Here is a 24,184-nt window from a genome sequence, read left to right as displayed (position 1 = left end):
CCAACTTGCCGCAGACGTCACTGTGGGGCTTGGGTGTATCGGCGCCGATGCTGCGGTGAGTTCAGACAGCGCATGCATATTGAGTCGACATGTTGGCGCATGCGTCAGTGAGTAGCCGCATCGAAGATCCGCCAGTCCGTAGAACGCCGCTGAGCTCTTCTCTGCCCATCGTCTTCGCCCGTTACGGTCGACACCATGCATCCCTTGGCTACTGTTGACAACTTTTTGAACCTGCTGATCTTCACTTGTCTCTTCCCCATCAACCATCCCGTAGTGACGGCTGCTCCGTGGCCTATCCTAGAGCTTGCTGGGGAGCCAGCGCGGTTCACGACGCTCCTGGAATGCAAGGAGGCCCTCCTTGATGTTGTCTCCGGCGAGGAGCGTACGGACCTGGAGGGACTGGTCGTACAGGTCGGATGCCGACTGCAGGCTGCCGGCCTCAGCCGTGAGACGGATGCCTGCAAGTCAGCACAAGGCGAAGGGAAGGGGGTGTGGGGTAAGTGGTGTGGAGATCCACTTGGGCGACGGTGACAATGGCGCCCTCACACAAGACCCTGCCAGCCAGAGCTAAACAGCAGCCAATACTCACCGTACAGCAGCGCCATGACCGAGTCGGGGCTGTTGGACGAAATGATCTTTGCGATCTCGAGCGCGCGCGACTCGACGTTGGCGTCCGGCACAACCTCGTTGATCATGCGCAACTCGAGCGCCTCCTTGGCAGGGATGTTGCGTCCCGTGAGTATGAGCTCGGCAGCTGGGATCGACGTCAACATTGTCTCCACAGGTTCGCGGCGGCGTGCTCACCCTTCTGGTGTCCGACCAGCCGGACGAAGCGCGGGAGACCGCCGGCGTTGATGCTGACACCGCGCTTGACCTCTGGAAATCCAAACGTTGCCGTCTGGCCTGCAACATTGATGTCGAGGTTCATGACGAGCTCGGAGCCTCCACCCAGGGCCACACCCCTAATTGCACCGATGACGGGCTTGCTGCACGACGTCAGCACAAACACGTCGGGTGCGTGCAGCGTAACCATCCACGACTCACCGGGTAGAACGCGTGGACATGCCCGCAAATCCGACCTTGTTGGCCGGAGGCTTGGGCGTGTTGTCCGCATTTGTATCCTTCTGGAGCCCACGTCAGCACACACTCGGATGGATCACTCTCGTATGATGCTCCAGCAGCTGCACTCACCCACTCCTTGAGGTCTGCCCCGGCACACCATGCTTTGGGGTTTGTGCTGCCGAGAATCGCAACACGCAGACTTGGCTCGTTCTCATACCAGTCAAACACGGCCGCGAGAGTATTGTTGAACTCGCGGTTCATGGCGTTGTATGCCTTTGGGCGGTTGAGCGCGACGTGCAGGACATTGGGGTAAGGGTACGACAGGATCGCAATGTTGTTGGGGATAGCGGGTGGTGGGCGCGCGAATTGGGTCATTGTGGTAGTGAGTTGGGAGCGTGGGGTATGGCGATGCAAGTGAGCGAGAGGATGATATTAAGAACAGAAGAGGAAGTTGTTGGGGAGAGAGTGATGCGACCATGTATCCGTGGGTTGGTGGGCGTCATGGACTTGACCGAGTGGTCGGTCAGCTCCGTCCAGTCTGGGGCCTCCGGTTATGATTGCCGAAAAGTGCCAAGTGTGTAGGCAATTAGGCAACCTATACACATGCACACACTTTTGGCCATTAGCGGGGTTATTCCGCCGTCTTTGCTCCTCATTTCACCTCTCCCGAGTGCAGTAGCGGGACGAGTATTCCGCTCTATTGATGTCGCGCAAGTGGTATGCAGACAATGAGTGATGGAGACGAGACGGAATGAAGCGACGCAGCCGGGATATCTCATTAGACATTTTCCACTAATGAGATATCCCGCCACCATTACAAGACAGCCTTATTGAAATAAGACCGGTAGCCAAGTCCATGAAGAGTCTTGCGTAGGCGTCAGTCTAGCTAAAAAAGTGAAGGCATTGTCCAGACGCTCTGTACAGTGTACACCGTGTTGCCCTGGGTGAGCAGATACGTAGTGTTGCATCCGCAGGACGGTACATCACTAAACTGGGGAGAACGCAGTATCGCCATGTACAGACATAGTAGACGACCTAAACATTCGTCCTTATGAGTTTTGGCCAACAGGGGATAACGCAGCATCACGCCTATAATATTATATTCGGCGGGCATAGTGTGTTTTTCCGATATTTACGTCATCGGAGATAAAGTGGAGGTGGGTCAATGTCACTTGATCACTTGGCGTGTTCTTCTAGCCGCTGGCCGCTGGTGGGCTCGTATCGAGTGTTTTCTTGTTTGGCATTGGACTGATCTCGAGTCACATCTGACTCTACTTGTCTACTTCATAAGCTGCTGCTCACAATCTCTCGGAAAGCGGTATCAGATCCCCGTCAACCCTTCACCACCACCAATGTCGCTGGCATCGTCTCTCACAACCCACGTCAACAGCCTGGCCATCTCCGACGTGCCGCTCAAGCCTCGCACCCCAGCGCCCAAGCCCAACCCCGTCTCGGTTGGCGCGTGGTCCGATGCTGTAGACGCATACGCTGGTCCGCGACTGAGCAAGCGTATTATCGATGTACCCGACTCGCATGTCACTGCGGAGAAGCTTGACGCAATCTTCAGGACCAGTGAGTCGAATTGTGTTGCTGCCTGAGGCAACGCTGACCGCCCCGCAGCATATGACGGCGAGTCCAATCCTGGAGGCTTAATAAACCTGTACGTACTCTGAGGGCTTGAGACGTCTGTGGATGGCTTGAGGGACAGCAAGGCTAACGGGCGACAGGGGCATTGCCGAAAACTCGCTTCTCACACAGGAGTACCTTGAATACTACAGTCGCGTGCTCAAGGACGCGCTCACTCCCGGGGACTTGACCTATGGCAACCAGAGCTCAGGCAGTAGTCGCCTGCACACCGCTATCGCGGACCTCTGGAACGAGTGGGTTGAGCCGTCTTATTGTGGCTGACCCGCTCAGAAACTTCTCACCTCTCACTCCAGTCAAGCCTGACGACATTGTCACCGGTCCAGGAGCTACGAGCGTGCTCGACCAGCTTGTGGCAGTCTTTCTTGACCCCGGAGACGCAATCCTCATCGCAGCTCCTCAGTGAGTGCAGCTGCTTTTGCGCCTTGCAGTCAACGACAGCTAACGTTCAGCTACAATGGCTTCAACGTCAACATGGTCGCGCGCTCGCGTTCAACCATTGTCTCCGTCCCAGTCCCCAACGAGGAGGCGTTCTCTCCCACCAGCCTCGACTACTTTGAGACGGCTATCAAGGAGTATGCCGCCAAAGGTGTCACCACACGTGCTGTAGTGAGTTAGGGGACTGCTCTTCATCAACTGACATTCCAGATGCTCTGCTCGCCCCAGAACCCATATGGCCGTACTTACGACAAAGAGACGCTCCTCGCCTACGCCCTGTTTGCTGAGAAGCACGATCTTCACCTGATCTCGGATGAGCTGTACGCTCTCAGCGTGTATGACAACCCCAGTGAGCTCCCCCGATTCAGCAACCCAAGCTGACGAGCGAAGACATGCCCGACGCACCGCCCTTCATCTCCATGCTCGCTCTCGACATCGAGAAGGAGACCGGCAAGCCATTTGACAGTCGCAGGCTGCATGTCGTGTACAGCTTCAGCAAGGAGTGGGTCCAGCTCGCGGAGAGGGCGGACACTGACAGGCCAGCTTTGGGGTGAACGGTTTCCGCGTTGCGGCGGTTATTAGCCAACACAACCCTCTTGTCCTGCGTGCACTGTTGCACACTGCTTTCCTTATGAAGGGTGGGTGTTGTTGCGGCTTCCATATGTCACCCAGCTCATCCATTTACCCAGTGTCCTCCCCGGCAGACGCCCTTCTCTCATACCTCTTGAACGACAAGCCGACGTTCCGCAAGATGGTAGCGCTCAACCAGGCCCGGCTCGCCGACTCGGCGGCGCACGTACGTGACTGGTTTGAAAAACGCGGGTTCAAGCCGTTCCAGAGCAATGCGTGAGTACAAGTGTTGCGACCAGGTGTGATCAGGATCAGTTGGCTGACGTGGCAGTGGCCACTTCATGATGGTCGACGGCCGGGACGTCTTCCACTTCAAGAACTTTGAGGAGGAGCGCGCGTTTGCTCACAAGTGTATTGATGCTGGTGTCGTTGTGGTGAGTAGTGGCTATGCGCCGGCACGTCTGTGCCTACCACAGGTCATGGAAGACCGCAGACGTCAATAGAACGGCCTCGGGGCTAACGCCTGTGTTCAGGGAGTCGGCCAGAGCTACCACTACGCTCAACCGGGATGGTTGCGGGTCACCTTCAGTGTGCACCGGCCTGTGCTGGATCTTGCCTTGCAGAGGCTGGACGAGGCTCTCAAATCGCTCAAGAACTGAGTGTTTATCGGTGCGGAGAGTTGTAAAGTGCCCGAAATATACTTATGGGTTACCAGTTGTATGTAGGACCTTACGCTGATATGGAACGTGAAATGCATGCCGTTTTTCTATTTGCTCGGCAAATGTGTTCGTTGCGGAAGACCGTAATCGGTTCTTAGGTGGCCAAATACACATGCGGCCGGTACTACAACACGCAACACCCTACAGCATGCATTGAGAGATGGAAGCGGGGCCATGGCCAGTGCCCTGTTTCTCAAGCAGCCTGGTGGAGGTGCTCTTGTCGACCTTGGGTCTTTCAAGGACACCTGGTCTGTGACGTATGGCGGGTACGGCATCGAGTTTGCTGGTGGAGGGCCACCGGGCAGTTGTTGGGTGGAGGGCCGTCGGGATTGAGGCGGGCTCGGGTCAAAGGTGGAGAGTGTGGAGGGTAACCACCGCCTGGCAGGAGATATAAAGGAGACCGACTGATCTCTGCCTCACAACAGAAACATTGCAACTGTACAAGCGCCTACACCACCACCAGCAACCATGTCCAGCCCCAAGCACGTCACCTACAAGAACCTCGCGTGGGACACGGCCGCCGACCTGTACCTGCCTCCGGACTTTGACGAGAACAACAAGTACGCGGCCATTGTGTCGACTCACCCGATCGGCAGCTGCAAGGAGCAGACGGCGGGCAACATCTACGCCGAGCGCCTGGCCAAGGAGGGCTACGTCGTGGTCGCCTTTGATGCGTCGTTTCAAGGCCAGTCTGGCGGCGAGCCGCGATACATCGAGGACCCGGCGATCCGCGTCGCCGACATCCGCTTTGCGATCGACTACCTCGTAACCCTTCCATATGTCGACGAGAAGCGTATCGGCGCCATTGGCGTGTGCGGCGGGGGCGCATACACTGTCAACGCAGCCATGACCGACCACCGTATCCGCGCCGCAGTGTCCATCACCGGCGTCAACTTTGGCCGCCTCATGCGCGAGGGGTTTAGCGAGTACAAGCCCGTGGCGGCGATGGAGGCGATGGGCGCACAGCGCACGGCCGAGGCGCGCGGCGCCAAGCGCAACGTGATTAACTACCTCCCCGACAGCGTCGCTGCCGGAAAGGCTGCGGGGATCACGGACCGCGACGTCCTCGAGGCGACCGAGTATTACAAGACTTCCCGCGGCCAGAAGCCATGTGGCATGACGAGCGGGCTGTTCTCGTTCAACTCGGGCGCCATGGCGTGGGACGCGTTCAACCACGCAGAGACCCTCATGACCCAGCCCTTGCTCGTCGTATTTGGCGACCTCCCCGGCGGCTTTGGCGCGTACCGCGACGGCCAGGAGATCTACGCCCGCGCCGGATCCAAGGACAAGGAGATGGTCATGCTCCCAGGCGTCACGCACTATGAGCTGTACGACCAGCCCGAACCCGTCCGTAAGGCGTTTGAGAAGATCACGCCGTTCTTTGCAAAGTACCTCTAGCCTGTAGTCGCCACAGACGTATGTATCGTTTGTCCGTATATATCGGTATGGCTGGCAAGTGTCGTTCACTTGACCTTGGCCTGGAAGTAGACCTGCGGAACAATACGCAGAGTGATATGGCTGTGAGGCGCTAGAGCTTCAAAGGAACCGTGCTTGAGGGATGGACCGTTAGTGAATGGAATGGGTGACGAGGCCACAAGTTTGCTCTTGAAAAATGTGGATGAATCGATGCCCAATAGCTAAAAGCTCCTCCGTCGGTTGAGCGCTCCCCGAAGTCACCGACCTAGTGTGCGTCTCAGACGACAGACGTCCCCCAGAAAAGAAGCTGTGACGGTATATTTTTGCTTCTGTCCAGGGCCTGAACACCAGGCGAGTCAACATTGTCATTAACCGAGTGTCGTTTGGCGCAACAGAGTTGTTGAAATAAATAGTTGTGATTTCCCGTTATACCGCAGATACCACCGGTCTTCTTCCTGACAGATAGGACAGGCTCAAGAAGTGTACGGTGAGTGGTACGACATCGTCCGTGGCCTCTCGACGGGACTGGCATTCCCACCAAAACACCGCCGCTGACCACAGTCGGCCTGGCCGGCGCTTCGGCCAATAACAACGAAAACCGCCGACCTGCTCAGCAGGCACAGCACGACTCTACTGTGTCATGCCAAACTCCACAGTAGTGCACACACGTTCGTCGTCTGTCGTCCACAAAAGCGACCGCCTCGCTCTGCGAACGTTGAGCGCCTGGTCATGGGCCCCAGCCCCGCAGCTTGGACATCACGTGTCCGTGGGATATACGGTGGAGTATGTATGTGGGCCCGACGTTCTGAGAATTTGGGTTTTGCGGGGCCGACATGGATCGGTGCCTACTGTTCGGCGGCCCGGAGGGAGCGGGAAAGTGTGAGGTCGATTGCCACGGGCCTCAGGAGATCAGGAGAGGCCTGACCTGATACGAAGACCAGTTTCGCCTTCTCAACCGTGCTGTGCCTGCTGTTACCGGCGGTCATGAGCCACCAAAGGCATATTTGGCTGTGGCGCTGGGCTGGATATGCTATTTGTGGCCAACTCGCCCATCCACGTGAACGTGCGGTTTCTCGGGTTTCCGTGGTTCGTTTACCATCGTTAAGCGGCGCGGCGCCGAGGCCGTCACCTGGGAATGCTGGGGATGTGGGTGTACGTACATACCTTGCCGTCAAGGAAGAAACCCGGGCTGCCACCTTTCACGGACTCGGGCAAGTGAGTGTGAGTTCAGCCGCAGTCGACTGGGGTGAAGATGTACATCTCTGCTGCGGACTGAAAGGTCAGAAGATGGAGTGCCAACAGCAGACATCGGGTACCGCCCACCTTGTTTACAATGTACATTTCCTGATGTGTATGTACATATGTGTCTCGGAATCGATTCGTGCAACCGAGATTGTTGAGGAACACAAAGGGGGCTGATCCGAAAAGCTGTATCTTTGAACCTTGCCAAATACACCGACTCACACAGCATAAACAGCCGGGGGTGGGGGGGGTGTGCGTTGAGCCGAGACCACTGGCTACTGGATGACGAGAACGGTGGGCAACTATGCCTGGGAGTATTAATAAAAGAAACGAGGGATCTTGAAGCGGCTCAGCGTCTCTTCCGGCCGCTTTCGTTTCGGCAGCGCGCATCGCCACAGCACTACAGTACTACAGTCCGCCCGGCAAAAATCACCTGGCGTGAACACTCAGTGGTACAGCATGCAGTGCGTGACATATGCTTAGCCTATCGGATGCGCGTGTCTGCCGTCCATCCATGTTATAATAGCAACGAAGCGGTGCTAAGGGTTCGATGCCATAGCCCGTCCACACCCCTGGGCCGACGTCTACGCCATGTTTGGACGCGTCTGGACTCTGTGGCAGGGACATTCCCGCCTCCCTGCCACAATGTACAGTAATGTCCAAAAGGACAATGCCGACTTTCTCGCCCACAGGCCATGCAGGCCACAGGCCACAGAGTGTACAGCTTGCAGGAGCAGCGTTTTCAGCCATGTCTCGACGACACGTCCCCTCCCGCAGTTGCCCATGTTACTTACCCTGTCGTCGGCGGTTCATGCCTGGGCCGGAAACTCGACAGCTCTTCCATCCATGTGTGGTATTCCGACTCTGGGACACGAGAGTTTATGAGAGGCGGCGGCCACGGCAGGACTGGGTGTGGAAAGGGGGTGTGGGGGTGGGTATGGCGTGCCCGTGTGTTGTCGTCTCAGGAGGAGTTGTATGGCGACGCCCTGGGGGCGGTTGCTGGGTGAGTGTGCACGCAAATGGGAAAAGCAAAACAATTTAAAACAATTAGAAGGGCAACGGGTGACCGACGATTGTTAACCATGCATTAGGACCTTTGGGTCGCCCCCGGTCGTGGTGTGGTGTGCTCGAGACGCGCTGAAAGGATCCGCAGTGCGTCGATCTTTCAGTGCACCTCTGGCCGCGTGGCAGGAGCATGAGTGCATTCGAGTGCGTATGTGTGCCGCCAATTCCTATAAATGAATGCCTGGTGGAAACCCCGAAATAGATTAGGGCTGCAAAGTGGGTGCGGGCAATATCCGGAGAATAACACCATGGATATCCGGCACGAGAGAATCAGTGTACAGTGGCCCCCCGCGGTCTGAGGGAGTGGTACAGTGGTACAGTGGTACAGTGGCCAGTGGTACAGTGAGTGCATGCGATGATGACGAGTACGGCTGTAAGGCAGTACCGGCAGAGAGTGGCCGGGTATGGTATGCATGGGGGACCATCCGCGCACCGGCCCCAACCGCAAGCGCGCGTAAAGCGGGGGGCGATGCGCGGGTGGACGCGCGGCGTGTACCAAAAAAAGCACGCGCTCGTCATGGGCTGCGCCTCCCTCTCCGCGTCTCGGCCTCTCCGCCGTCGCCACCTGGGGCCATTTGGGCCGTTTGAGGCCATTTGGGCCATCTGGGCTCCAACTATGGGTATTGGTATTGGTGCCATGATGCCAGCCAGCGCGCAACAGCACTGCCCCTCCCAACCCCCCCAACCGCCAAAGGCACAAACTAACGGTGGCACACACTGTGTGGGCCATGTCCACTGCACGCTCCTGTGGGCCCCTGTGTGGCCCGTGGCCCTGCGAGAGACCCTCGGTGGAGGTGCCCCGCCCGCAAGGCAAACAATATCTCCCATATGCTGTACGCACCAACCTTGAGTCCCCCCTCCCTCTCGCGTGTCATGGGCAGTGCCAGGCGGATCATCAAGAACGATCACAGAGAGCGAGGGAGGGAGAAGAGAGCATGGCGTGCGGGAGACGGGCCAACATCAAGCCAGGAGGCCAGGAGAGAGATGACAGAGTTCCCATTTAGAACAACAAAGGAATGGCGGCTCCCCCCCTTCCACCCCACCACCACCCGCCGCCGCCGCCCATCACCACCCCTCCATCAATCATCGCACCCCCCTGCTCGCTCGCTGCTCTGGGGGTAAACACCAGCATTGTCTTTCTAGATCTAGCGAGTCCAGAGCTTACACCTCACGAGTCCCTTTGGACAACTCTCACTGCACCAACGTCACACACGCATACCATTGTTCGGTAGAGTTTTGGCCACAACCAGAGCCACACCTCTCTACTCCGCCTCTTTCCTCCCATACCCCGCTCCTCTCCCATTGCAGAGGCCTACCATCTCGCCATCGCACTCCCCTTTTCACGTTGTGCATCCATCACCGCCCACGTTCTCTCACTGGCGTCGCTTTCTCATAGAGAAACGCACCTTCATTACCCACCACCCACCGCCCTTTCGCCGGCACGCCGGTACGCCCGTCGTCCCTCTCCCCTGCGGACGGTCCATCGGGTCACAGACACAGACACACACACACCATAGAAACTACAGGCTCGAGCGCCATTCTTTGTCTCACACCCGCCGCATTTACCATCGTCCCACCTCCTTGTCTTCTCCCACCACTCATCCTTCAATCCACTCCAGTTCATTCCTTTCCATTTTGGCTCACCGCCCGAGACACCTACCCACCCACTCGCTCATCACATCTTGCCGCCATGATTCGCAGCCAGCCTCCAGCCGGCATGGTCGAAGTCGAGCTTCGTGCACCACCACCAGTCATGACCAGGGGCGGCTCCAAGCAGCGTCCACTTCCCTACGGCATTGCCCATGGCTGGCAAGCCCCAGCCTTCCACAAACTAGACCACGCCGACGGCTCCAAGCAACGCAACCTTGTGAACCACCAACAAACCGCCGTCCCCGGCAAGAAGCGAGGCCAGCAAATCATGGCCGATGACAGCGGGTCTTCCGACGAGGACGAGCAGCTACCAAGCGACACCACACCGACGCGCCCCACCGCGTCCACTGTCTCGCTCACTGCCACACCGTCCACACCGTCCCTCGGTTCGTATACCGTGTCGACCGCGTCGCCCTCCCTCGGGCCCCGTTCCCCTTCTTTCTGCTCCTCTGTCGAGTTGGCATCCCAGTCGAAGGCGGCAGCTAAGAGTGCCAAACGCCGGGCACGCAAAGAGTTGAACAAGGACAAGCGCCGAGCCGAGGCCGCGGCCGCCAACACCAAACTTGCGTCCAACAAGCAACACCCTCCAGCCCAGCCATGGGAGACGGCTCTCGACAATCTGGTTTGCCCACCATCTACCTCTCGCGCGTCCCGTGCGTCCTGGGAGAGCGTCCATGCGTTCAAGGTGCCGCAAGATCGCCAGTTGTTGCTAGAGAGCTCGAGCCCCGTGCCCGCCCTCGCGTTTGACGCGACCCACAACGTCGCCTCCGCCATTGTCGAGCGTCTCGTCGCCGCATATGGCGGATGGAGCATTACCTTTTCCGACCCGGCTTACCGCATGTTCATCACCGTGGACAAGGCTGCCGCCATGTCGTTCAAGGTCGTGGGCGGAATGCTCAACCCCGTCGCCGTCGTGTTTGGTGACCCCGTCTGCCACCCGGACCGCCTCGAGAGTGCCATCCACGAGTTCCGCGCCTTTTGCCGTGCCAACGGATGGCGGTCTGCGTTTGTCGGTGTCCGCGAGCACGTTGTCAAGTTTGCCGACAAGAAGCGCTGGACTAGCGTCGAGTTTGCAGTGGAACAAGTGGTCGACCCAGTCACAAACGACATTCTCAATGGAGCCGCGGGCGGATCCACAGGCAAGCGCATGATGCTCGTTGCCAAAAAGCTGGCAAAGGACAATGTCCTCCGCATGTACAACCCAGCCGATGGCGTCGACCCCGTTCTCCAAGCCTTCCTCCAGGGCGTCTACGACCGCTGCTATGCTTCCAAGGAGGCCGCAAAGGGCGATACGTCGGCCTACTCTACAAAACTGCACCTCTTCGACCTCCCGCACCTCATGACCTACTTTTACACTGTCGGCGACGATGGTCTCCCCAACGGCATGGCTGGGCTCATGCAAGTGGGACCGGGCCAGTACCTCCTCGACCCCGTTGTGGCCGCTCCGGGGGCACCACCAGGAACCTCTGACTTTCTCACTCTGGCTGCCATGGGCTACCTCCGCCGCATGGGTGTGCGCCACATGTCGTTTGGCCTAGAACCTCTGCGCGAGGTTGGCGAGATTCGCAACATTCGCAACACGTTTGTCGCCGACACGCGCCTGATCAATGCGGCCAGCTACGACGCGTTTGGGTTTGCCGGCAAAAAAATCCTGCACGACAAGTTCCACCCGGATCCCGAGCGCAAAATCCGCACCTTCCTCATCCTCGGCTCGCGCAACCCCTTGACACAGGCAGACGGCGCCGTCGCCATCTGTCGCGCCACACACCTCAAGGCGTCCCCCGTTCTACGTCGCCTCATCTGGCTCCTCCAGGCCGCCCAGGTCGGCAGGACAATGGAGGGCATGCTCTCCCGGCTCGTCAACAAGGGCGACTTGCGCAAGTCAGAGTCTTCTCCCGACGCTCCATCACCGCCATCCACATCTCCTGCGCAATTGCCGCAGGTGGTCGTTACAACAGAACCTCAAGAGCAGGCTAGACCAATTCCACACCGCTAAATGTTGCCATTCGCATTCATCACACACTCGTCCACATTAGCTCTACAGGTGGCTCTGTTTTAATACAGCTCCCCGGGCCCGTAGCGGCGCCCCGCCCATTTTGTTGTTTAAGAAATCCTTACATGTACAGGTCTTGTTTCGTATTATGCATTCACTCTAGAATACAAAAGGCAGCAGCCACAAACTGACTTGGAGACGCAGAGCTGCCACACTAGTCTGGGATGGCATGTCTGTCTGACTGACGGGGAGCGGGAGTGCGGCGGCGGCGCGGCGGATGGCCAAGGAACGTGGCTGCTGACAGGACGTGGTGTTGCTTTTTGGGATGGCACAGCCACAGCAGCAGCGACGTCCCCTGGTGTTCACTTGCTCTACCCATGGGCTCCCGTCTCGACCGTGAGCATCCTTTTTCGCGACCCGAAATGTTGCAAGCATTGACACTTCTGCCTCAACTTGCCACACCGCCCCTGAGTCAGACGGTGTCTTTTGACCGTTGGTGCCCGACTAGAGGTGTGTGGCGGTACGCTCCGGTGCCGATCGCTGCCGGCACTCCACTCTCCCTAGGCGCAGTTGGTTCAGGCGCACACGCACGCGGCGCGCGGAGGCTTGGGTGCATGGCGAAGACCCGCACAGCATACGGTAGTGTGCGTGCGAGAGGCAACACGGAGAACGACGGCCACTCCGGAGGAAACGGCTGCTCCGTTCACGTTGGTGCGAGGGATTGAGGAGATGATCGGCCTACATACCTAGGGGCAGAGCACCTCGGCATCTCGGCATCTCGGACATGGAATCCATCCTCCGCGATATCGCAAGTCCCCGCTCGCTAACTAGATAGGACGATGGCAGGAGGAGGATATGTTTAAGGGGTCCCGTGTGCCAAGCCCGAGCACTCTGGTCCATCGAGGGACGCAGTGTGGCGTCTGAATGAGCTGCGGATTAGGGTGACGACTGCCCCCCCCCCCCGTCCACATCCTTTGCTTACTTCGCGGCCCTTGTCGCCCTGGCCATTGGGTGTCCGCACCCACAGCCGGCGGCAGGTCTATTGCCATCAACCTCTGCGCATCGCCGACATCGTGCCATGGAGTATACGAAGGGCAGGGCATGTATCACTGGGGGGTTAGGTGGCGTCGCCAGGCTCCAGCGCCTGAGACCCTCTGTACTGGACCCCGCCCGAGCTGCGTTGTAGATCGTTACGCAGGAGATCAGCAGACTCAAGGCCTCAAGGCATTGGAGCCCATCATGGTGACACAGCTGCGCGTGGGCTGCATGTGGCTTGACCGGCTTGGAGACTCCCGGTCGACGGTGTGGCAAAATGACGCATCAGGCTGACTCGGTGGGCGGTGGAGTGATGCATTTTCCTCTTGTTTGACGAGTCATCACGTTTTGGCTCATGCCTGCATCCCACGACCCCAGCTACTTTGGCATGGTTGCTGAAGTGCCCAGACGAGGGTGAGAGGAACCCCATGCTCCACACCCCCGATTGACGTTGAGGCCCGAGGCCCCCGGCACAACAGTGATGCCCCAGGGTGTGCTGACACCTGTCCGGTGCATGTCCTTTCAAGGGGCCGTTGGTCGCGTCATGGGAACGCACGCACGACTGACTTCACAGTTCCATCTGTTAGACCGCACGTCATGCTACATACCTACAGTACGTTCCGTCGCTCGGAGACTTGCTCGATGTTGGAGTGGTCTGAGCATGTGGCCGATAGACGCGTCATATCGTCATGGTCACTCAACATTTCATGACGCGTCATACATAGGGAGGGTGAAGAGGGAGGCCCCACCCGTGTGCATTCGCATAACAGTACTCAACAACGGTCTGGCTGAAAGCTCAGAGGAAGCAAAGAGGCAACGGCCCGCCCACTCACCCGGCTGCGGACGACGAGTCGGAGAACGCAGTACGACGGTTTTCCAGGATGGAAAATGAATCCATACTCGGTTCTCGTAACCCCTTGAGAAACGCACTAGAGGCCGTTTTCGGTATCGTGGGCCATGTTCTACACGTCATAGTGGGTTTCTCAGGAACTCTCCCACGCTGAAGCACAGCCAGGAATAACTCACCACCAGTTCTCCTAACCCCCCGAGGGCACTTTCCCACGGGGGTTACCCATTAATCCATGGCCGAGAAACACACCAGGACGATTTCATGCTGCCCTTTGGCCCTTCACGCCGCACGTTGGGTTTTCAAACCGCTCTCCCTCGCTGGAGCACAACCATGAAGAACGCACTATACATGGACTCTTGTTGTGCGAACCGGTGGAATGCGTTCATACTCGGTTCGCTCCCTCACTCTCCCATGCTGTCGACCTGTTGAGAACGGAGTATGGGAGGTTTTTGATGTGCAAGACCACAAAATAGGACGGTTCATGTTGTGTTTCCAGTCACTCTCCCACGCTGGGCCGCAGCCATTAGAGAGCCCACCGTCCACCCGGCCACGAACCACCCACACCTGTGAAATCATCCCAACTGGCATATAATCGGTTCTCTCAGTACAGCACTGTACCTCACCCCGTGCATGACACACTGTTCGCACACCCGTCCCATCACGCCCTTCCATTTTGTCAAGAACATGCTTGCCCCAGGGCCTCCAGCTTACGCTTCATAGGGTAGCGCATAGCCTACCACAGGAGACACACCTGCACATCCCAGCGGCCAGAGGGACCACCTTCAGTACGAGGCCGCCTCGCGTCTCGTCGTAACAGGTTGATCTGACGGAAGGTCCACGACATAGAACGTCAAGTCCACCCTGCTTCCAGCCCGTTGTCTCCACGCCTTGCCAGCAGGCAGCGTGCACCTGTACTTTGTCAGCCCCATCTCTCTCCACTTGCAAGCGGTCCTGGCTTCAGCACGAGCACAGAACCCAGCTCGTTACAGCCATCCACGGGTCATTCACCGGCCCGACATACAATGACAAAGCTGGCAATGCTATTAACGGAAGAGGGCTGGAGATCAAACCCGTCAAGACTGTTCGGGGACACTCATTCAAGTCCTCAGAGCATTGAAGTCACGGAATAGGACTCGCCTGACCCCCTGGCCCCTGTTAACTGTTGGCCATCTGCACGTGGCGCCCCGCACTGACGGCCCGGGATGGTGGGTGCGCAACCTTATTGCAGCTGGGCGCGTGGTGTGCGGGGCCCGTCAAAATGAGGGACCTATCTGCTCTCGACACGGACCTGGTGGCTTGAGAGGTTCGCCCGATAACCTTCTGTCCGGCGTCGTCCATGGCCGCCGTGGTATATAGGGTCACCAGTCGATGAGGGTCAAGTGACGCGTTCGAAGCGGCGCGCGGCGGCCACGGGCCCAACGTGGCGTTGTTCGAGCTTGTTACACTCCCTGTTCCTGTTTGGAATGCGACAGACAGACATTTCTCTCCTCCGCCTGCGTCGTCAGCTACTCTTCAACAATGCGCCGCGAAAATGGGCCGTACAGGTCCGCATGGTGCAGACGATTGGTGAATGCCGTTTGCAAACTGAGCCACAAGCTTCAATTTAACGGTCACGTCCGAGTTCTAGACTGCGGCTTCAGGCGCCGCAACACAACGACTTTATTAACATCGTTAAAGTTAATGGCGGTTGGCAGCCACTGCCACTACACCATACAGTCGTCCGTGGCCCGACAAACATGCCGACCCATAGTCGATGCTCTGACACGTCGGTGCGAACATGCACTTGCGCTCCTATGGGCCAATACCCCCCTCTCGGCATGTGGTATAGCGACGGGCCGCGAGAATGTGCAGGGGGTGCTGCGATGAAACCACAGGCAACTGTGGCGCCGGAATCTCGTGCCGACGCCAAGAGCGGCAGGACACCTATATATTTCGACGACGTCCTCAGCCCTCTTGATCCTTGTCGAGCTCGAGACTCCCCACCAACAACGTTACACACTCCTTTTCACCATGCTGCCGACCAAGCTGTTTGCGGTGGTGGCTCTCCTCCCGTTCGTCCTCGCTTGGCAGAGGCCGTACCGCCGCGACATCGTTGTCCGTGACAGCTGTGGCAACGAGTACACCACAACGGAAACAGCAGCGCCTACGACTACGACGGCGCAACCCACTACTCAGTCGACGTCCAACCCGCTCACAGCGCAGTCTACAACGACAGTTGCGCCCGTCAGCTCGACGGTTGCGCCTATCAGCTCGACGACCGCTGCCACTTCAACCACTAAGACGACCACGACTTCCTCGGCGCCAGCCACCAGCACCGTCCCCGCCGGCTTTGTCAAGGCCTCGGGCACCAAGTTTACGCTCGATGGCGAACAGTACTGCTTTGCAGGCATGAATGCATACTGGGTGCCCCAGCTCGTCCTCGAGTCCCAGTACGACGCCACCTTTGCCCTTTTGGCGTCGATCGGCGTCCGTGTTCTTCGCACTTGGGCCTTCTCCATGGTCACCGCGGTCCCTTCCTATGACATGACCTACTACCAGGTGAGTGGAAACCTGTGTGCTGCTGGTGCTGACTGAACAAAGCTCTGGAGCGGTTCCAACTTGTGAGATTTGCTTGCGCGCGCCGATCACTAAACCACCAGCACCATCAACGAAGGCGCCAACGGTCTCGAGCGCCTCGACCTCACCGTCAAGTATGCCGAGAAGTACGGCATAAAGCTCATCATGACCCTCGCGAATCAATGGAGCGACTTTGGCGGTGCGGTTGTGCATGCAGAGACTCTGTTGCATGCATAGAAGGTGTACTAACAACTTTCAGGCATGGAGATGTATCTCTCTCAAACCGGGGGCGACACAACCTACCACTCGAACTTTTACACGTACCAGCCGGCCATCACCGCATTCGAGTCGTACATCAACACCATTGTAACGAGATACAAGAGCAGCACGACCGTCTTTGCTTGGGAGATTGCGAATGAGCCTCGCAAGTCCGGTGACAAGCCCGCCGACCCCAACTTCACTGTCGCTCAGCTCACCCAGTGGATCTCCGACCGTGCGGCCTACATCAAGAGCATTGATTCCAACCACATGGTTGCCATTGGGTAAGTCAAAGTGGGCTCTGTAAACCGTCCTGACCTGCCAGTGACGAAGGCTTCTACAACTGGAGCAACAACACCAACGTTGCCTACGACGGATACGCCGGCATGGACTTTGAGGCCAACCTCAAGCTCTCGAACATTGACTTTGGCACTTTCCACCTTTACCCCGAGGCCTGGGGAGAGACTCCCGCTGAGGAGTGGGGTCTTGGATACATCCAGGCCCACATCAACTCGATGTGAGCCGCGTATGCATACACACTTGGATACTGTGCTAACTGTCTCGCAGGAACGAAATTGGCAAGCCCGTCGTCCTTGAAGAGTTCAACATGAACACCTATGCCGAGCAGCTCGCCACGCTTCCGTCGTGGATCGACCTGGCCATCAGCGGTGGTCTCTCTGGCTGGATGCCTTGGGGTCTCGGTGCTGAGGACCTCAGCGTCACAGTGAGCTACACACTCCTCGAGCATAGCTAACGAAACAGGGCTCGAGCGTGTGGCAGGGCGGTGGCAGCGACAGCATGGACCTGTACGCCAGCAAGTCGGATATCTGGTCGATCCTCAAGGCCGACGGCGCGATCATGAACACCAAGTGCCCTCTATAGACCTTGTATACACAGCAGCGCATACATACGGCTCCCTGGTGGAGTCGCAACGTATTAGAGGCCATAAACATATGCAAAGTCATTGCTTTTCAAAAATACCGATTCGCCACAGACCTGTTGTCCCCCTTTTCCCTCACACGCATGTTTCGTGCGCTTCAACATCCGCTTTGCGTCCCGGCCCCCGCCACCTCTCCACTCCGCGAGGCATTACAGTGAGGAGACATCCTACAACATAGGTGATTCCGCAAAAGATGCCGGCTGTTGTAAACTTGTTGTCGTCGGCAGCAATAAGAACTGAAAGGGTCAGCTTGTTTCTCTGGCGACCGAGCACTCACCTCCACAAATCACCGGCCCTGCAAGGATCGGCAGGCTGACCACTGTCCAGCACATGCCTACGCGCATACCCACCTCCTCTGGCTTGGAGATGGACACTGTGACGGCCGAGAGCAGCATGATCCACGCTCCCGAGGTAAAACCGTACAGCAGCATGCCTAGCACAGTCGGAGCTGTCCCCACAGGCACAGTCCAGAACGCGAAGAGGACGACGGCAGTGGCCAAACCCGTGGCCAGGAAGACCCGCCAGATGCCAAACGCATCTGCCATGACTCCACTGGCAGCACGGCCCAGGGTCGAGCCCGCCTGGAGAATGGCAATGGCGTATGTTTTGACGGCAGCAGGTACGCCATTCGCCTCGGCTAGGACTGGAGCGTCGAAATATGGCGAAAACAGGCTGTAACGTTTGTCAGTTTCGGAACGCAGCTGTAAGACGCGTGTACTCACTTGAGCATGACGATGGCACTGCCAACGACGAGGCATGCGTACCGGGGTTCCTTCCACTGGGCAGCGAGTCGTGACCATGGTAAGGGCTGACGAGGGGGCAGCCTCGTTCGCAGCCAGATCCAGGATGGAACCATGAGCACGGCGTTGATCGCAGCGACAACAAAGATGGCGTCTCGGAATCCGAGGACCGGGAGAAGATGCGCGAGGACAATGGGGAAGAGGACGCCGCCTACACCAGAGCCACACCCTACGATACCGATTGCCGTGGATCGGCGCGTGGTGAACCAATGTCCTGCGATAGATGCGGCTGGTGACCAGACCACACTGCATGCGAATCCGAAGAGAGCGTGGGCGAGAAGGAACTGGTAGTAGTCTGTGCAAACTTGGTCCGTTAATCCACCAGCACTTCCCTTCATCATCACTATACTCACAAGCAAGGCCAATAAGAGCCACGATGCTCAGCGTGGTGCCGATTCGCACCAGCCACGTTGCGCCATGAGCATCGAACAAGCGTCCAAAGAATATGCTTGCAAAGAATGCCAGGGTACTTTGGACCGTCGCAATCCATGCAACTTGGGCCTTTGTGTATGCTGCTAGCTGGTGTTCGAGATAGTACGAGGTCAACTGGCCCATGGATGTGACTGCATCGTTAGTATGCAAGGTAACAGTAGTCGGGATTCTCACCGAAACCGAAGACGCAGACCATGAGGAGAAAGGCCGAGAAGATGACGAGCCAGGCTTCTCGTCCGCCGTCTGGTGGCTCGTAGTTGTAGTGCATGGTGTCTGTGTCGGTGTGCAATGTGGATGCGTCGGACAAAGGGGAAGCCGGCACTGGGGCTTCCGCCATCGCCTTATTCTGCTTCTCCAGTGGTGCAGAGTACACTGTCTCTGCTGAGCTGGTCGAGCTGGGTCGCTCAGGAATATGGGCAGACGACATGGTGGGCGGGTGCTGTCCACCAATGCATTTCCCTCGCTAATAATGTCTTTACCGCAGTCAGCCACTCACTCGAGGTCCAATTCCGCATATCTGCCAAACTCGCATTTTTGGCAGATATCTCGAGTGTCTTCGTAGACCCATTTGACCACCATATCTCGGGATTTGACCTCGCGTGCCTCGCCACCCAGATTAGACGCGCATGAGACGCGTTTGCCGACCTGGATTTGCCAAAGATCCCGGCCTGCCCGTATGGACGGGCAGGTCCGAAGAAACCTTGCGGCTGGCGCCCCTGAGTGCGCACACCAGCGCACCTGCTTGCTCTGCATCTTTGCAGGACCTTTTTCGTGATGGGCGCTGCGGCGCTCCCGGTTCCAGGCTTTTGGCTCAATGTGGTCCAATGTTTCTCAAACTATTCGCCATGGATCCATGGACGGCGGTCGTGTATTCCAACATTATGACTTGGGCCCCACGTTGCAAGCGGCGATCCCCGATGCCAACAGCACATGAACTCGGGCCTCAGATGCAAGCTCCGGGGGACCATCTGCTTACTGCACAGTAGGCCAAAGCTCACAGCGTGTTATGCCAACTGGATGTACAACCGAAACACTCGTGGTGAACAGAAGCGACGTGTGATCCATCGCCCTTCCTCCCGTTCACGAACTTAATCCAAACTTAATCCATTACCAACAGCGCTACGGACTCTATTCTGCTATAGCGATCTATTTGCGGTATTCCTTGAGAGCCTCAAAAGCCACACCTGCAAGCTTGAGCGACAGCTCCTCTTGATGGCGGGTAACGATCACCTGGAGACCAACAGGCATGCCGTCCACCCGATCGGCGTCGTACTGCTCCCAGATGTCCTTTTCCTCGGCGTTGCGGAACTCTTGCTCGTCGGGCTTGACATCATTCTTGTTGGCAAAGCCAGCAGGGAAGGTGCATGCGGTCTGGTCGGCAAGGTTCCAGAGCGCAGTATAACCGGCATGCTTGAAGGTGTGGCGTGGGCACGACGGGAAGGCAGTGACGGGCGAGATGACACCGTCCATGGGGCGACCGGTCCCGCTAAGGTCCTTGGTCGCGTACCAACCCTCCAGCAGCTTGCGGAGGTAGGTGACGCGCTGGATCTGGAGGTCCCAGAGTCCGCCGACGGTGGGCGGCTTGTCCTTGAACATGGCGTACAGCTGCTCAAACGGCTCGAGAGCTTGGGGCCAGGGCTCTGGAATGTCCCCCTCGCGAACCTGAGCGCGCATTTTGAAGCCGCCGTCACCCATCAGGAAACGCATGAGGAGCTGGTTACCAGCAGGAGCATCGTAAGGCGTCCACTCGATGACAGTGTGGCCCTGTGCCTCGAGAGCGGCCTTGGTCTCCAAAAGCACGCGAGTGACAGCGGGTGTAGGCTTGACAATGCCGTCGTCCATCAGAATACCTGATTGTCAGCTAGATTGCCCAAGTCTAATTGCACTTACCAAAGCAGAGCTTCTCAGGAAGGGTGATCTCGCGCCAGGGAATGTTGAAGACGTTGGGGTCACGCTCCCAAGGGGCAGCATCCAGGATGGTCTTGCAGTAGAGCTCCAGGGCAGAGAGGTCCTGGCTCATTGGGCCAGATACCGACTTTATCGCCTCCTGGCCAGGCAAGCCGGCCCGCAGGCCGAGGGACGACAGACGGCCACCAGCAGGCTTGAGCCCAAAGATGCCGTTGGACGCCGCAGGCATGCGGACGGAGCCGCCAATGTCTGTCCCGACGCCAAGCGGCGAACCACGCTGAGCGAGGAGCGAACCCTCACCACCCGAGGAGCCTCCGCAGCCGTACTCGGTGTTGTAAGGGTTGGACGTGTAGCCCCAGACGTTGTTGTAGGTCTCGGCCATGAGCTGCAGCCATCAGCTCTTTTCCCGGTGGCTACGTCACTGTATAGCACGTACCATACCAGTAGGGACGTTTGTCTTGCAGAACAGGATTCCACCCGCGTTCTTGATAGTGTGAACCAAGTCGGCCTCCTCAGCGTCCGTTGCAGGCTTGTTGGCGTAGCTGATGAAGCCAGTGGTCGAGTCAAGGCCAGAAACGTTGACATTATCCTTGAGCGAGATGGGGAGACCGTGAAGGGCGCCAGCCGACTTGCCGGTCTTGGTAAACTCGGCATCGATCTCGGCGGCAGCCTTGAGAGCTTCGGTATAAAAGATCTCAGTGAGACAGTTGGTGAGCTGGTGGGCAATGGCCGAGCGCTTGCTAAATGCAGTGGTGACTTCGACACTGGTGAGTGCACCCTTGGTCATCTGGGCGATGAGCTCAACGGCAGGAGTCTCGGTGATCTTGAGCTCGGCAGGGCTGAGGAGGCCGCAGGTGCGAGGAACATCGATGACGTTGAGCCCCTTGGGAACAGTGATACGCCACTCAGCGGGAATGAGCGCCTCGCGTGCGGCGACCTTGTCGGCCGCAACCTTCTCCCAAGCTTCGATGGTCATGGTGGCAGTAGTGTGAAGAATGTGTGGGTCTGATACTGGATAGAGCTGAAAGGAGCGCCCTCTTGAAGAGTTCAGCGGCAATGGGATGCCCTCAGTCATCGGATGTCGTACATCCACAACGTTGCTCAGAGGAGGCCTTCGGCCACGTCGGATTACTGTAGATTATCGGAATTTGCAACAACAGCCGCCCCCGACGAGCAGAGATCCAGTGAAGACCGTTCTTTCGATGGAACGGGCCTGACTGTGGACCCCTCGCACGTCAGCCTTTGCACGGATGTCGTTTGCGCCGTATATGCGAAGCGGCAAAGACCGAGCTCAGGGGGTGCAAGCCGGGGCGGGGCCAAAGAGGCGCTTTAATTCCATTTGCCCTCCGGTTTACCCACATGAGCCGAGCTACCGATTTCAGATAAGGCCCCTTGCTATCACTTGAAGACCAAGGTAAAGCCCAAAAAGCCGCGATTCTGGCGAAAGACGCAGCATTTAAGAGTTAGGCGGCGGCCACGATGTCCGGATGGAGCCGCACACAAGCCTCTAGCCTGGACTCAGACCCCAAACGGCTCAGGGTGGCGCCGACCTTGTTGTCGGTGGCCTCGACGGCTATCTGCTCGGACTATCACCGCCTACTGCGCGTCAGAGACGCGCTTATCCCTCGGCCAACATGCAGAGTCCGTCTTCCCAACCAGCGCGACAAGAAGCACAGAAACTGAGCCTCGCCGTATAAGAAGCCCTCACGACTCACACATAGCTGCTCACCATCACCATCTCCTCAGCACAGCACTCCTCCCCTCTCCACAACAATGGCCCCTATCGCCGTCGACCGTGTCACTCCTGCCCCTATCGCGGCCCTCAAGTCTTCCGCCCAAGCTTCCACCTCCTCGGTCCAGTTTCACGTCACCTCGACTCCTTGTCCGATCGCCGAGTCGTCTTCTGGTCTCACCTTCACTCTCAACGATGGCCGCACGGTGATCGATTGCATGAGCGGTGGTGCCGCCGTTGCGTGCCTTGGCTCTGACAATCCCGACTTGGTCCAGGTCATGGCGAACCAAGCTGCCAAGATGCCCTATGCCTATCACCAACTCCTCGGTAACCAGCCCGGCGAGGACCTTGCCCGCTTCCTCATCGATCGTTCCGAGGGCAACTTTGCAGCAGCCGCGTTCCTGAACTCGGGTTCTGAGGCAATGGAGGCCGCTCTCAAGATGGTTCGCCAGTTTTGGCTCGAGGTTGGACAGCCCAAGCGACAGTATGTCATCGCCCGCTTTCCTTCTTACCACGGCAACACGCTGGGTGCCCTGGCAGTAAGTACACAAACCCAAGTGCCACAAAGACAGAGATTCGCTGACCATGTAGGCCGGCAACGTTCCAGGTCGTCGCAACCTCTACTCTCCCTACATCCCCGACGCGTACAAGCATGTTCCCTCGCCGACCTACAAGCGCAGCGCCTTCGAGGGCGAGACGGAGGAGGCCTACTCTGAGCGTCTAGCATTGGAGCTTGAAGCCAAAATCCTCGAGCTTGGTCCCGAGAACGTTGCGGCCTTCTTTGCAGAGCCCGTCGTGGGCACGGCTCTCGGTGTCATGCCACCTCCTAAGGGCTACTTCCCTGCCATTGACAAGGTCTTGAAAAAGTACGACATCCTGCTGGTGATGGACGAGGTCATGTGTGGCTCGGGTCGCTCGGGAACGCTCTTTGCCTGGCAGTCCGTTGCTGAAGGTGTTCGCCCCGACATCCAGTCCATGGCCAAGGGCCTGGGTGCCGGCTACGTCACCATCTCCAGTGTCCTCGCCAACGCTCGAGTGTACAACGCAATCAACAACGCCGGTGCTTGGAAGAACTCGCACACCTACCAGAACCACCCTATCAACTGCGCTGTGGCCCTGGCTGTTCTCAAGAAGATGGAAAAGATGGACGTGTACGCCAACGTCCGCCTCCGCGGCCAGCAGATGGTCGCCGAGCTCAGGGAGGCACTCAAGGACTGCAAGACGGTCTTCGACGTCCGCGGCCAGGGCCTGTTTATCGGCATCGAGTTTGACCTCCCCAAGAGCCTCAACCCCCGCTTCGCCGCCCGAGTCAAGGCAAGCACCTTCCAGAATGGACTCATGACACTGGGAATGAGCGGCACCATTGACGGCGACAACGGCGAGAGCCTCGTCCTCGCCCCGGCCTATATTGTCACTGCCAAGGAGATTACCCAGATCGTCTCTATCATTGCCAAGTCGATCAAGGAGTGCGAGGCGGCTCTATAAAGCAGGTGTCCTTTGTCTTAGTTAATCAACACGTTATCGTCCAGTTTTATTTCATGCACAAATCTTTAGAGCTGCCCAAACTACAATCGCCTGTGGCGACGGATATTCACATTGCCGTACATGCGGGTTGATAACTGCGGCCAAGGTGCTCCTTCGTTTTCCAACAATTGCAGGCTGGGTCCCATGAGGCTACCGGTGGCGGCGCCTCTCTGTGCAGTTGGAAATCTTGAACTGGCACCCTGGCAACACATTCGGAGACTGTTCTCTTCTCACGGACGAAGAGAGGGTCGCCGGATATGGATATGGACGCGGATATGGATATGGGAAGTGGACGGCGTAAGCCGCGTCTTACTCGCCAGGCAGTTTGCTCTGTGCAGCACCGTTGCGTA

The 24,184-nt window shown here is 57.9% G+C and overlaps 8 protein-coding genes across 8 annotated transcripts; 5 read left to right on the top strand and 3 right to left on the bottom strand.

The window, feature by feature from the left end:
* Positions 1-297: 297 nt before the first annotated feature.
* EHS24_007350 (uncharacterized protein) lies at positions 298-1,437 on the bottom strand (the record flags this gene model as incomplete). Its single annotated transcript, XM_028622722.1, has 5 exons — positions 298-458; positions 590-754; positions 805-986; positions 1,045-1,124; positions 1,192-1,437. The coding sequence occupies 5 exons, from the start codon at positions 1,435-1,437 to the stop codon at positions 298-300; spliced, it is 834 nt and encodes a 277-aa protein (XP_028476615.1).
* A 977-nt stretch (positions 1,438-2,414) lies between these two features.
* Positions 2,415-4,373, top strand: EHS24_007349 (uncharacterized protein; the record flags this gene model as incomplete). The annotated part of the gene is made up of 11 exons (XM_028622721.1): positions 2,415-2,634; positions 2,683-2,722; positions 2,790-2,942; positions 2,980-3,108; positions 3,159-3,315; positions 3,355-3,493; positions 3,535-3,646; positions 3,688-3,782; positions 3,834-3,990; positions 4,046-4,148; positions 4,248-4,373. 11 exons carry the CDS (start codon positions 2,415-2,417, stop codon positions 4,371-4,373), a joined length of 1,431 nt encoding a protein of 476 aa, XP_028476614.1.
* Positions 4,374-4,901: 528 nt separating this feature from the next.
* Positions 4,902-5,831, top strand: EHS24_007348 (uncharacterized protein; the record flags this gene model as incomplete). The annotated part of the gene is made up of 1 exon (XM_028622720.1): positions 4,902-5,831. One exon carries the CDS (start codon positions 4,902-4,904, stop codon positions 5,829-5,831), a length of 930 nt encoding a protein of 309 aa, XP_028476613.1.
* Positions 5,832-9,846: 4,015 nt separating this feature from the next.
* EHS24_007347 (uncharacterized protein) lies at positions 9,847-11,802 on the top strand (the record flags this gene model as incomplete). The annotated part of the gene is made up of 1 exon (XM_028622719.1): positions 9,847-11,802. The coding sequence occupies one exon, from the start codon at positions 9,847-9,849 to the stop codon at positions 11,800-11,802; it is 1,956 nt and encodes a 651-aa protein (XP_028476612.1).
* A 3,892-nt stretch (positions 11,803-15,694) lies between these two features.
* Positions 15,695-17,380, top strand: EHS24_007346 (uncharacterized protein; the record flags this gene model as incomplete). The annotated part of the gene is made up of 7 exons (XM_028622718.1): positions 15,695-16,222; positions 16,265-16,284; positions 16,324-16,439; positions 16,500-16,782; positions 16,824-17,015; positions 17,066-17,222; positions 17,261-17,380. The coding sequence occupies 7 exons, from the start codon at positions 15,695-15,697 to the stop codon at positions 17,378-17,380; spliced, it is 1,416 nt and encodes a 471-aa protein (XP_028476611.1).
* A 133-nt stretch (positions 17,381-17,513) lies between these two features.
* On the bottom strand, positions 17,514-19,097 carry EHS24_007345 (uncharacterized protein; the record flags this gene model as incomplete). Its single annotated transcript, XM_028622717.1, has 5 exons — positions 17,514-17,674; positions 17,716-18,110; positions 18,161-18,533; positions 18,592-18,801; positions 18,845-19,097. The coding sequence occupies 5 exons, from the start codon at positions 19,095-19,097 to the stop codon at positions 17,514-17,516; spliced, it is 1,392 nt and encodes a 463-aa protein (XP_028476610.1).
* A 719-nt stretch (positions 19,098-19,816) lies between these two features.
* On the bottom strand, positions 19,817-21,554 carry EHS24_007344 (uncharacterized protein; the record flags this gene model as incomplete). Its single annotated transcript, XM_028622716.1, has 3 exons — positions 19,817-20,520; positions 20,561-20,963; positions 21,015-21,554. The coding sequence occupies 3 exons, from the start codon at positions 21,552-21,554 to the stop codon at positions 19,817-19,819; spliced, it is 1,647 nt and encodes a 548-aa protein (XP_028476609.1).
* Positions 21,555-22,351: 797 nt separating this feature from the next.
* EHS24_007343 (uncharacterized protein) lies at positions 22,352-23,795 on the top strand (the record flags this gene model as incomplete). The annotated part of the gene is made up of 2 exons (XM_028622715.1): positions 22,352-22,849; positions 22,902-23,795. The coding sequence occupies 2 exons, from the start codon at positions 22,352-22,354 to the stop codon at positions 23,793-23,795; spliced, it is 1,392 nt and encodes a 463-aa protein (XP_028476608.1).
* Between the last annotated feature and the right edge of the window lie 389 nt (positions 23,796-24,184).

This window comes from Apiotrichum porosum (genome assembly GCF_003942205.1).
Source record: "Apiotrichum porosum strain DSM 27194 chromosome Unknown scaffold_5, whole genome shotgun sequence".
Lineage (NCBI taxonomy): Eukaryota > Fungi > Basidiomycota > Tremellomycetes > Trichosporonales > Trichosporonaceae > Apiotrichum > Apiotrichum porosum.
This window is presented reverse-complemented; position numbering and strand designations above follow the sequence as displayed.